Consider the following 13,546-nt stretch of genomic DNA (forward strand, 5'->3'; position numbering starts at 1 on the left):
AAAAGTTGTTATCACAGTCAAAAAAATGTTACTTCTAAGAAAAATCTGGTATCTTTGGTAGAAAACTTGCTAATTCGAACAGAGAAAGTCTTATCATTGATGAAAAATATTATTTCTAAGAGAAATTTGTGTGTGTTCAGTAAAAGTATGTTAGTATTAAGGTAAAACGTCGTTAACTTTGATGAGAAGGTTGTTAGTGTTAAGCAGAACTTGCTACTTCTGACAGAAAAGGTATTGTTACAGTCAAAAAAATGTTATTTCTAAGAAAAAATTTGGTATCTTCGGTAGAAATCTTGGTAGTTAGAACAGAAAAAGTGTTATCATTGATGAATAATATTATTTTTAATAGAAATTTGCATGTGTTCAGTAAAAGTATGTTAGTATTAAGGTAAAATGTCGTTACTTTGATGAGATGGTTTGTTAGTGTTAAGCAGAACTTGCTACTTCTGACAGAAAAGTTGTTATCACAGTCAAAAAAATGTTACTTCTAAGAAAAAATTTGGTATCTTTGGTAGAAAACTTGCTAGTACGAACAGAAAAAGTGTTATCATTGATGAAAAATATTATTTCTAAGAGAAATTTGTGTGTGTTCAGTAAAAAATTGGTGGTATTAAAGAAGATTGTTGTTACTTTGATTCACACATTTAATATGCATATGATTTTTTTAATAATATTTGATTTTTCTTCTTAAAAGATATAAAAAAGCCTTTTGAAAGTATTGCTTGGTGATGGGATATTCAAAAACCACGAAGTAGAGTAGTGGGTGAAAAGGATGAGTAGCCTACTTCAAGTTGTAAAATTAGTTTAGGAGAGACATTACGTAAAGAACTTGTTCCGAAATAATATAAAAAAGTCTTTTGAAAATACTGCTTGGTGATGGGATATTCTAAAAACAATAAAGTAAAGATGTGGGTGAAAATGATGAGTACTTCAAGTTGTAAAATTTGTTTAGGAGGGATATTACGTAAAGAACTTGTTCTGAAATAATATAAAAAAGTCTTTTGAAAAGTACTGCTTGGCGTTGGGGTATTCAAAAATTCGTAAGGCAAAGTTGTGGTGAAAAGGATGAGCACATCAACTTGTAAAATGGGTTTAGGAGGGAATATTAAGAAAAGTACTTGTTCTGAAAAGATATAATAAAGCCTTTTGAAATGTGGGGGGCCTTTCTATGTCTCAAGTGCACATAAAAAGGATTAAAAAATTGGGGGGGCCTTTGGGGCGCCGGGGGACCTTTGGGGGCCAGAGGGGCGTTTGGGGCCCGGGGGTCCCTTTTGGGCTAGGGGGGGGGTTCCTTCGGGGTTGGGGTAGGGGGGTTGTTGGGGTAGGGGACCTCACAACACTGTTCAAATGAAACTTGTGTATTATAACGACCACAGAGTTTCACCCTCAAATCCTCTTCTAAATCACTCTTCTAAAATCATCTTCTAAAATGCCTCAAACGGTTTCGCCCAAATAATCACTAAACGTAATTTCTGCGTGTTCCTTTTGTTTGGCATCCCTGCGCTGTCACATTTTAAATTCCTAGGAAACCCTTTCCCGCGTTAATCTCTTCATCTCTTCATCTCTAAGTTCAAAACATTCTCCCCACCGTTAATGCGCATGTGCAAACTTCGCCCGGAGACAATCCTCCTGGACGAACACCAAAAATCAATTGACCTTGAAAGCGCATGTGCAAACTTCGCCCGGAGACAATTCTCCTGGACGAACACCAACAAATCAATTTCTCGGAAATCCTCTCCCCACCGAATACGCAATCAATTTCTCGGAAATTCACTTCCCCTAGGGAGTCTATGCCCATATATGGAGTCCCGTTCGGAGTTAGACTAAATTGTAGATGGCAGCACGGTGTTCGTTCAGTATTCTATGCCCATATATGGTGCCCCGTCACGAGTTATAGATCAATACATTTCCCCCACCCTTAATGCGCATGTGCAAACTTCACTCCGGAGTCAATACACTTGAAAACAACAAATAAATCGACCTTAAAAAAAGGGGGTCATTGACCCGTTCGTGGATCGATAATCCTTGAATAAATTATGTTCGTACAGCGTTAGCCTAAATTGTAGATGGCAGCACGGTGTTCGTTCAGTATCAATTGGGTCATTCCTACTTATATAAACTGTGATTTGGAGTCATCATGAAGTAAAGGTTCTCTTGATACAGTATTACATACTCATACAGTATTGTTATCGAAAATCCCTTTCATTGATAGTTTCTGATATTCTTGACATTGGTCGTTCTTTAGTTACAGTTCGTTACTACGAACTGTTGAATAAAGGATAAACAAATTACAAAAGTTTAAAAAAGATATTAAGGCCAAAATCGAGTCAAGCTGTGTAAAAAGGTCAAGGGCTTTATTTAGTATTTATATTGACAAATAGTCCCAATCAGGCTCGCACCCATGGGGGAGGAGGCTAAAGGGGCTGTAGGTCCCCCTAAAAAAATTACATTCTGTTTTTAAATATTGTTTAATCTGGTCGGTTTTATCATTCATTCCTTAGTCCCTACTCAAAACTTGCATTCAAAGAGCTAAAATAAATCTAAAGTAATGCCATAAAATACCGTTTTTTCGATGGAATTTTTAAAAATTTTTGTTGGTTGGCCCAGGGGCCCCTGGTCACCCCCTCTCCCCATGATTATTTTCTGACTGCGCCACTGGTCCCAATTTCAGTAATTTTTGGGATTAAAGGAATAACCTAACAAGACCCCCCTCATGAGCTATACCTAATGGAACATAATTAAAATTTTTTTTCTTTTGCTATTTATTCTCTGCCAGTGTTATGTCTGATTTTCCAAGGGAAGAATGGAATATCACAGTAAGCTGGAATGAAAATGGATTAGATGAGATCCCATGGGACAAGGGGGGACAATGCCTTCTCATGGCAAATGCTTTCTAATTATGTTTGGCCAACATGATTTTGCATAACTTGCGATATGTATTACTAGTTTTTCTTGGAACACATACATTTAACCTGAATAGAAGGAAGGGGGAAACGAACCCTCTTGTTTGCAGATATTGTTGGTGGAATTTTTCCTTCTCAGTTGCGGGGATGTATCGTGTATAAGCATCAATAAATAGAAAACTCTTTTTGCTTGCATAGGAGTATCGTACTTATTGACTCGATATCTAGTGTCTAGTTGTATTTTATTTCGTTTTCAAATTTTAAAACTTCTTGATGTCTTTTGTTTCCGTTTTAGATAATTTTGGAGACCACACTGCCTTTCCATGACGATAAAAAAAAGTTCAAATAGGGATAAAATCCTTTGAATAGACAGTGATAAATTTCACAAAAATACTAGATATTTCGGTCACATATGCAGTGAGCGTTATCAGTAGTGAAACTCTGATGACGTTCAAAAGTTTTACTTCAAAAGTTGATGTAACAGAAAGTTACATCAAAGTTTTACTACTGATGACAGTCACTGCATATGTGACCAAAATATCTAGTGTTTTTGTGAAATTTATCACTGTTTGTGAAATTTGTCACTGTTTATTAAAAAGCACTTTATCCCTATTTGAACTTTCATTTATCGTTTCCGTTTTATGCACTTGACTGCACTAGGTCATTCCTTTGGAAATGGGGTCACAATGGTAAACTAACCACTGAGCACTTGGTCATTTGTCCAGGATCGTTGAGCTCGAGCTAAATTGCTGCATATCAACAATGAATTCTTACAAACAAGGCTGCATTTAGGGAGGGGGTTTGAACCCCCCGCCCTCGAAATGTTTGTCTGACTTGTAAAAACGTAACAAAAATGATTATAAACACATTTTCGATGCGTTTTATGTACCCCCTCCCCTCTGAAAAAATCTTTTTGTACCCCCTTCCCCCAAATAAAAAAAATCCTGGATACGACCCTGCCTACAAATTAGCTCATAATTCCTGCTTTCTTTTTTGCAGGTGTCCTACAGTATTGGTTTTAACTATACAAATCCATCAGCAATTTTGGAGCCCTCTCTTAATATAAGTAGGACCGGAAAAATTCCTTCTAAGCTTCCAGAAATATTCCGTTTGTCTTTAATTTGCACTGGTCATCTTATTGCAGAAGTAGACTTAGAAATATACTTCAACTTTACAACTGGAAGAGGAAAGGGGCGGGAAGTGAAGCAACTTATCTTTAAGAGGAAGAAAATTTGTAAAGGTATGTGCAACTTTTCAATTCAGATTTTTTGGGTGCTTTTCAATTCAGATTTTTTTGGTACTTTTCAATTCAGACTTTTTTAGTACTTTCCAATTCAGTTTTTTTTTTGTTGGTTATTGGAAACACACACAAGAAGTGAAATTAGGTTAATCCTAATAAAAAAAACATGATGATAAAATAATACTTTAGAATTTTTTTTTTATGGAAACCTAACCTAATACAACCTAACGTAACCTAACCCGACCCCCACGCCCACCCCACAGCCAAGTTATACAAGTCTAATGCATTATGTCCAACTGCAATACATTGTATCAGTAATCACTTCTTTTTGTAGCTATGAAACCGGGTTTCTGAGATGTAACCTAAGCGTAATTCTTGAATGTGTTTACATGACAAGTCCCTTTTTTGTAAAATGCTGCTGAAATCATCTTTTGCCACTTCAATACAAGTGTTCCACAGTGTTAGGGGGGAGACCCCCGTTTACATTTCGTGACTTCTATGATTTTTTAAATGACGTTATATGCTGTTCACAAGAGTTGCCAAGCTTACCCTCGCTCTTCATTAAGACGACCCCTCCGTGAAATAGATTCTAACTCAAGTTAATGGCTCAATTTTCTTCAGAAATTACGAGAAAGGCTGGCGAACGCTCTAACGAATCTTTAGGTATAAGTAATTCCAAGGTAAACTTATATCATAGTCCTGGGATGGAGATCATAGGCCTTTATTGATAGAACTATTTTTTTTGTTTCTTAGGATTTAGTGGTTTTATGGTAGCTGGACACATCGGTACTTTGGTCATCCTTCTCTTGTTCACCCGGGAGCTTATTCACTTTTGAGTGAGGTTACATTTATACATCTTACTTGTCACAGATGCGTGTTGTGAATTTGAGCTGAAATATACCCTCGGCCTTTGAGTTAGGCTAAGAAAGGTTTTCAGTAATTTTTTTTTTCGTATTTAAGTCACCTCACTGTAAGGAATGCCTCGCTTTAATTTTATAAAACATCTCCAGATACCACTTGTATGATTTCAGTTGAAGCCTACTCCTTGTGGCTTGCAAAAATACACAATGATCCAAGCCACTTATAAAGAAGTGGCCTCATTTTTTCGTGCTTCGTTTTCTTCTTTGACAAATTGTTGTAACACATATTTTTTTTTTCAAAAACCGTAAACAGCAGATGAGAGACTTTTTCCTTTACTAAGTCAATGCGTTGACTGTGACTTGACGAAAATTATTCACACTGGAAAACTGGCAAGAAATATAAGTTTGCTAACTTTTCTTAAAAAAATTTGAGCGAGCGGTAAGCAAAAGGAACAGGCATATGCGGATTCAATTAGTAAGTGTTTTTTTTTTTTTACTTTTAAAAGAGCTTCTCATTATAATTAAACAGGTCTTGTGTTTGAGAAGTCATTCTTAAAGAACTGGGACAAAAGATTGAACTTTAGCGTAATGAGCGGGATATTGAGGAGGGGGTAGCCATTCTCATATTCTGAACAATTTCTTTTCGCTTTAAATTTTAATTTTGCTCTTTACTTTAATTTTTTTTATATAATTTCTAATCTTTTTCATATAATGCCAGAAAATCTGCGCCCTCCCTCCATGGAAAATGCCCCCCGCCGTCACGAAAATTCCTCCATGGAAAGTTCCTTCCACGTAAAATCCCCCTTTGGGAAATTAGCCACGACAAATCGATCCTCAAAGCAAATTCCCCCCAGAAAATTTCTTGTGGACGATTCCTCCTGAAAAATGCTCCTTAGAATCCTTTCATGCGAAAAAAGACTTATTTTTTATTTAATTTCTGTTTAAGTCATGCCCGAAATCCACACTATGTCGTAAATTTTCCACGGAAATCCCCTCCCCCAATAGAAACTTTTCCAGCGGAACATTTCCACATGGATAGTTTCTCTTAATGATATTCCCCCATGGAGAATTTTTTATCGCAGAAATCCAACCCCTACGAAAAAAATCACCCAGAGACTTCAAGCCCCACTGAAAATTTTTCCCGGACAATTTTCCCAGAACATCTTCACAGGTAAAATTGATTCGCCAAGGAAAAAGTAAGACATTTCTGGCAAATTCTACCTCGGAAAACAGAAAATTTAAGAGCTATGTAAATTTCATAACTTGCAGTCCTTCTCTTGAGAGCTGTGGGGGTCATATCATTTCCAAAAGTATAGTTACGGACCTTTCAACTATGCTGAATCAAATGGCTATCTCAAAATATTGGTCGGATCACTTTGAGGGAAAGAGGCGTGGGAAGTGGTCTTCCAATCATTTTGGTTCTTTAAAAAAAAACAAAAAAAACTAGAACTTTTGGTTTCTGATCAAATGAGCCCTCTCCCGATCTTTCAGGGACATTTATTTAACACGCTCAGCGCTGGAGAAAATAAACAAACAAATAAACATACATCCTTGATCTTTCTTCTTGCAAAAAATGCAAAATCCACGTTTTTGTATATAGGGGCTTGAAACCTCTAAAGCAGGGTTCTCTGTTATACCGAATTTGACGCTGAGATTTTCATTAAGATCACTTTTTTGGGCTCCCCCCCTTTTTTTCCAACAATTAGGCAAATTTTTTCAGGTTGGTAAATTTTGATGGGTAACATTAAACCTAATAACTTTATATATATCAAATCAAGCCATCAAAACTCTGTTTTGATCGCTAGTAAAGTGCGTCGCACCTTACTGACAGTTCGTTACCACGAACTGTTTGATGACCTGGCATCGAGCCTTCGTATTAAAGGGATGTACAATCCTGGATGGGTATTCCTTTTAGAATTGTTGGTAGTCAGTGTTATGTATTTTTGTGTATAGTAACTATTTTTTCCTTTTTTCCTCTTTATACTCCATCGTTTTCACTTCTATATTCATTTTCATCGTTTTCACTCTATAATGATGTATATCTTTTTTATAGGTGAATCATTAATTATTCCTGTAGCCACAAAGAAGAAATCCTCAAGTTTCATTTCCATCTCCGGAAATCCCAGTCTCGATAATGAGCCTGTTTTAGCAGTTCCAAGTGCTCCAATAAGCCGTAGTCCTCACGCAGATGGGGAGACAGAAGATGAGAGTACATCACCAGTTATGTACATAATGTTAGGGTGTGCTGTTGGCGCAGCTGTTGTTTTGATTATTATCGGAGTGGCGATTGTGTTTCGGAGGAAAAAGAAGATAAAGAGAAATAGAATTATAGGGTGAGTATAGCGTCCAATGCAAAAGATTTTTTTTTCTTCAGAAGAAAGAATTTTTTTTTTCATCTATTTTTTTTCTTCGGAACGTTAGCTAATTATTGAAAGGATAAAAATGAACTATCTATGAGGTACATTTTCTTTTAACCTACGTGTTTGAAAAAAACAGATGTTTTCTTAAATTCATAATAGGCCTACAACTTTTTTCAGATTTCCTATTGACGACAAAATATCAACAGTTACTTATGAGTGTATTCGTGTAATTTAATGTTAAAATAATGAAAACGTAGTCTTTGTAGAAATAAAATCAAAAACTGAAAACGACTTAATAAGCATCTTGTATTGAGCCATACCTAAACACCTAATTGCATATACGTAGGGCGTGTACACATGAAATGGCTGGTTTCTTTTTCTTTTTTTTTGGGGGGGGGGGTAGGTAGTCAAATTTATGGACAATAACAAATACGCGAATCATGTGAATCTTTTCTGAAAATCACGAGACCCGGGGAAAAGCCTGGCCCCTGGGAACGTAACTGCTTTATCCTTAGCCATGCTAATTGAATTTAAATCGTATCTCTTTTGCCACTTGAGTGACATGGGCATTGTCGTCAACCTCATGGAGGAAAGACGGCCCGCAGCCTGTATATGAGGATCAGGCAAGGCGATATCAGTATGTATAGTACTGATATCGCCTTGGTATTATACTGATATCATCAGTTATAATACTGATAGTGTCACTTATAATACTGGTATCGTCAGTATGTATAATATTGTCATTATATTTAATATGATACGGCCCGCAGCCTGTATATGAGGATCAGGCAAGGCGATATCAGTGTTTGATAGACATGGTGTTTCTCTTGTCGGTTCATGGGGCCCTGAACCATTTATATATTGATTTGTCGAGTCGAGATTTATAGTCCGATTAGTGCACCTCAATACCTTCTGGAAAGTAATTCAATCTATTTTCGTGTGTTTTGCTTTGTTTGTAAGATGCTTTGTCTTTCAATTCTTCTAGTCCTAAAATGTGTTTTAGGCTCTTTTGTCAGTAGTACAAGTGTTTTGAAACTGGAATATCAAATGATATCAAATTTTTATCCCCATCTTGAAAGTGCAAGAACTAAAATCTTGGAAAACTAACTTAATTCAATTTTCAATTTCAATGTCAATTATTAAAAATAGAAAAAATTATTCAAACTGCATCCCTTCCAAATGTCAAGGCACGATATGCAGGAGTGAAGGAAAAATAAATCCACCATCAACTGCTTCTCAATAATTTATCAATTAGATAACTACCCCTAATAGGATAAAAGCCCATTTACAGACCAAAATTAGAAATCCAATTAGGAACCTGAAATTCAAAAACGTGAATGCAAACCTGAAAGGTATTTTGGGTTTTCTGTTCTCCTTATAAATTCCTGTCGTGTACCATACCTCCCTTTGAATTTTCGTAGCTGAGGTTTACCTGTAACAAATAGAATTGTTTTTTGTTAATTTCTTTGCCTTTCAGATCTTCATTTTTGGGAGGCACTGCGCGAGTTGTTGACTCCTCCAAGCAACAACCAACCCTAATTCGCTCATACTCCCCTCCTTCTGGCAACCCATCTGATAAAAGTACTGGAAGCTCTTACGCCATTTATACCACTCTTCAGCCATCGAAGACTTTTGACAAAAAGGACGAATATTACACAGCCAATGGTGAAACGGAAGAATATTGTTGTTTTCTAAGCAATTACAACAAAAGTGATAGCAGTAATTTTTCTGCGGAGTTTGGCTCAAAGACTGATGAAAGAGAATTGGTCAATATTGAGAGGTAAGCCTTATTTTAAAGCTATTGTCGATGGAAAGACAGCTATGTTTGTTGGCTGAAAGCATTTTTTTACGAAGTTTTTACAAAGCCATTATCTAAAGATATGCCGCTAGTCCTGACAGCTGTCTCCTTTTTTGATTTTTAAATACACTATTATGTTCTCTGTTGAAGCAACTAAGAAAACGTTCTTTGGGAATAATCTCTTCTGGGAGGTCATTTTTCTCGGAGGGAGCAGCTTTCTTTCACATACTTCAGGTAAGGAGTTCTCTGCTGTAAGTAGTATTGGCTGTTAAAAAAAATGTATCGCTTGTGAATCAAATGCGTCTCAAATTATTCAACAAATGTCAATTTTCGTCTTCGCTGAACCATTGCGTCACAAAATTGAAGATATATCCAAAAGGCACAATTTTGACTCCTTTACAACCGTGCTGACTCTTGGATCGTGAATTGATACAAGTTATTGTTGCTTTTGTGACAAAATGTATAATATGTCCTGTTCAAATATATACGGATTAAGCCGAAAATTTACCTACACAGGTTATAATTATTTCAGTTCATGAGCACTAAAATTAATAAACATTTTGTTCAGGGCCATATCCAACCGGGGGGGGGGGTAATAAGTTCGTATCCGCCCTTCCTTCCCAAATATTTCTTTGACTCGTAATTTGGCCTTAAAAATGCAGGTACAAGTACTATATCTCTTTAATAAAATTTAAAAATATTTGTCCAACTCGTAAATTGACCTTGAAAAAGTAGGTAAGAAAATCCTCAACCTCTTCCTCGAATGAACAATCTTTCATTGAGCAAGACATCCTTTTAGATGCTCCTGGCGGAGAATTTTCTGCTGTAGGTAGTCTTGCTGAGCAGCCCTGAGACCAGTGTTGACATCCATCCTATCTACAGGGTATGAGATTTGACTTCTCCTATCTATCGATATCTATATAAAAAAAAGGTAAAAAAAGGAGGGGTATGGTACCGCAATTCGTGTTCTTAGTACTACTACTAAAAATCACCGCAGCACCAAGCCGCTTGAGGCCAACACGGCAACGAACGCTCCTCCTAATCCCATTCTATTCAAAGCCTCCCTCTTTACACCCTCTCAGGAAGTTTTCGTTTCGCCCTAGAAGGTCGACCGAGAAGAACAATCTTTGGCAATCTGTCATCCTATTTTAACATATCCCGAATATCTAGAAATGCTTCATTTTTAGGTACATGACAATATTATATTAATGGCAGCTAACAGCTTTTCCACAGGGAAGACTAGAGAAAGTGGTATTTTTTGGTAGAAAAACTTTTATGATTTTGCCAAATATTGTATAAATTTGCACACTTCTGTGATTATTTTGCTTTATGAGAGAAGAAATCAATTTGAAGATTTTAACTTTGAAAAATCACCATGAAAATTAGATTGTTTCAGTACATGTAGGCTATTTTTATAAGATCCTCTCTTTTGGAGTTTTGGCTTCTTTAACGTGAACAGAGTTTTACCTACTGTCCCTTTTACTGTCCATGAACGGTTGAAAAACAAATAGTCCAGTAAAAATGCAGTCTTGACCTAGCATCTGAGCAACAGAAATGTTTTGGCATCAAAATGCTCCAAGAAATTCGCTTAGTGTTGTATCGAAAATCGGTCGTGCAAAAATACCCCTTTTTGTTGGAGCATAGCTGGAGCTGGAGCATATTGTATCGCCTTCTCCATCATATTCTCCCTTTTGATGCAAAAGTGTGATGTGAGCTCTCTCCAGAACAAGATAAATTGGCGCTAATGCCACCTTTAGATTATCCTAAGAGATGAACTCGCTTATTGGTTGCACGAACTCGTAAACGGTAAAAATTAACTCTATTAAAGTCTATCTATCTTACTTTCAGTGAATACTACTACTGATAATATATCACAACATCAATCTGCCAATTCAGCTGCAGACACTTCTCTTGCATCCTATTCTGTTTATAGCTTCCCTATTTACTTCCCTCCACGAAGTTTCTACTTCCTTTAAATCTTTTCTTGTGACCTGTTCCCATTCTGCTCCAGGACGTCCTATTTTTCATTTGGCCCCTGCTGGGTTGCTACACACAATTTTTGGCAACCTAACATTCTTCTTCCTAAAACTTGACCTAACCATCTGCACCTTGCTTTTATATTATTCCTGGACAGTGGGACCTTTCAAAAGAGTATCCCAATTTCATAAAACATAAAATCGCGAAGAAAGGATAAAGCGAGGACAATAAACACACAGTGAAAAAATTGAAAAATTATGCAAATATTTCGGTCAAGACCTCCGCTTGACCGTCCTCAGTGGAGAATAAAACTGACTTATAGGATAATCGCTGTCCAGGTAGATTATTATCAGAGATTCTATTTGATTGTACAACATAATTTTGTGGACGAATGTAAAAACGATCAGAATTAATAATTTCATCATAAATGGGACATAATGCAAATCATCATCCCAATTAAACTGGAAGAACATAACCATGTTTCCTCTGCAAATCTTCTAGTATATCTTGCGTATCGCACCGAGGACAGTGAAAATGAATTTAGATTTTTTGGCTTGGTTAGGTGCAACCTTACACATCTTTATATATATTAAAAAATAAGGAAACCAAGAATTCAATTTCTAACGAAATACACCTCCATATGCAACTATCCAGTTTATGGCAGTGGCAGGTGCCACATACAATTCTTTTTTCTTCACTTTTTTCTTTGGCAAGTTCTGATTCCTGCTGTTGCTTGTAATTGTCGCGACTGGTTCTCTTCTAATTGCATACTTTTTTATAATCGCGGTCATATGTCTTCTAACCACACATTCTTCTGTTCTTCATTTTCATTTTGACACGTTCTGAACCTTATTGTCGGATGTTTTGTAACCGTAAATTTTTTTCTTCTTCACTTTCGTTTTTTGAGTCGTTGTGATTCAAGCCGCCACTTATCTTTTAACTGCATGCTTCAATTTCGTTTTCGACTTGTTCTAATTGTCGGTTTCGCCAATGTTTAAACTACATATCTCTTTGGTCTTTATTTTCGTTTATCATTGCTTCAGACATTTTTTCAGTGTCTTTTACCCTAGTTGCTTTTGATCTTGTTGGATTGATCTTGTCATTTTTGATGGTCTAGATTGCTCATTATCACCCGTCGTACATTTACATTCTCAGGTCATTCTCTGGATCTTGTCTCATTTGACGGTCCAGTTATTTCATTTTGAGCTAACACTTTTGTTCTCTTTTGTTCTTTTTTGTACTCATTTTGTGCTAACGTTAATTTACGTTTGTGTCCCCTAGATATTACGAAATTGCTGAAAATACCTTTTAGTTTTTTCTATTGACTTTAGCCTGGAAAATCGTCTCTCTCCAAAAGCAACACTTACTGGAATTGTTAAGAACATTTCACAATTTTTAAAATCAATTGTTCATTATGATGGCTGAGCGGGGCCCTTTTAAACGCGGGGCTCGATTGGGCCTAATCGTTCCTATCGCCCTTTTTCCGGCACTACTTAAGACTACACTTTCAGGCAAAAGCTTAAGAAATTTTGGTATACTTCCAAGAATTGCTATGATCTTCCCACAATTCACCTGATTGTCCGGATTATTTTTGCGGAACCCTTTTTCCGGCACTACTTAAGACTACACTTTCAGGCAAAAGCTTAAGAAATTTTGGTATACTTCCAAGAATTGCTATGATCTTCCCACAATTCACCTGATTGTCCGGATTATTTTTGCGGAACCCTGTCTTCCTGAAAAACATAATTACGTGTTTCAGCAAGGATATGTAAAATTCAGCCAGGATTGTAAGATTCTGCTTTGGGGGAGAGCAGGACTTGGAAAAAAGTACAAGAACGTGTTAATTATATGAAACAATCGGATAAATCTCATAATAAGTTTAGGAATATCGAGATTTTTGAGGGGGAGGGGGTTTCCGACAATCTTCTATGCTTTTGTCCATGTTCAAGTATCTATTTTGCGTCCTTAAAGCTTACGAGTCCAAGCAGGTTTCTTTAGACAGCCCATCTTTTTTCTCTTTTAAAAGTTGTATCTTCCACTGGAATGCTCAGTTTACCGGATATTCCGAACTGCAACCCATGTACCCAAATGTCTTATCAAATCGTGTTTCTTTGCGCTTCATAAGCAACAATACTGTCTTGATGAGCCTCTGTGCCAATGATTGCAATCACTGATTCTTCGTCATTCAGGAGTAACCCTCTTTTAGTCCAAATAATGCTCTAAATATTTGAATTCTTCTGCAAGTCATCAGTTAAACTTGAATTTAAAACAGTCATTTTTGTACACAAAAAGCAGAACGGACATAAAATTAAGATGAAAACTGCTAAATCATTAGCTGAATTTTCTCGACCATGAACGTTGAAGAGGTACTTTAGACAATAGTTTTTAAATCTGTTTTCCACGGGTTC

At 36.5% G+C, this 13,546-nt stretch overlaps 1 protein-coding gene across 3 annotated transcripts in view; it reads left to right on the forward strand.

Moving 5' to 3' along the window:
- The window catches only part of LOC148944029 (inactive tyrosine-protein kinase Dnt-like), a 190,152-nt gene that overhangs the window by 99,900 nt on the left and 76,706 nt on the right, over positions 1 to 13,546 (forward strand). For all 3 annotated transcript variants that reach the window (XM_089100310.1, XM_089100308.1, XM_089100309.1), the window contains exons 3-5: positions 3,903 to 4,143; positions 7,057 to 7,336; positions 8,841 to 9,143. In XM_089100310.1, the coding sequence (XP_088956436.1) occupies positions 3,903 to 4,143; positions 7,057 to 7,336; positions 8,841 to 9,143 (824 nt within the window). The remainder of the gene's footprint in view (positions 1 to 3,902; positions 4,144 to 7,056; positions 7,337 to 8,840; positions 9,144 to 13,546) is intronic.

This window comes from Artemia sp. Qi Xiang Cuo, chromosome 14, assembly GCF_049724085.1.
Source record: "Artemia sp. Qi Xiang Cuo chromosome 14, ASM4972408v1, whole genome shotgun sequence".
NCBI lineage: Eukaryota > Metazoa > Arthropoda > Branchiopoda > Anostraca > Artemiidae > Artemia > Artemia sp. Qi Xiang Cuo.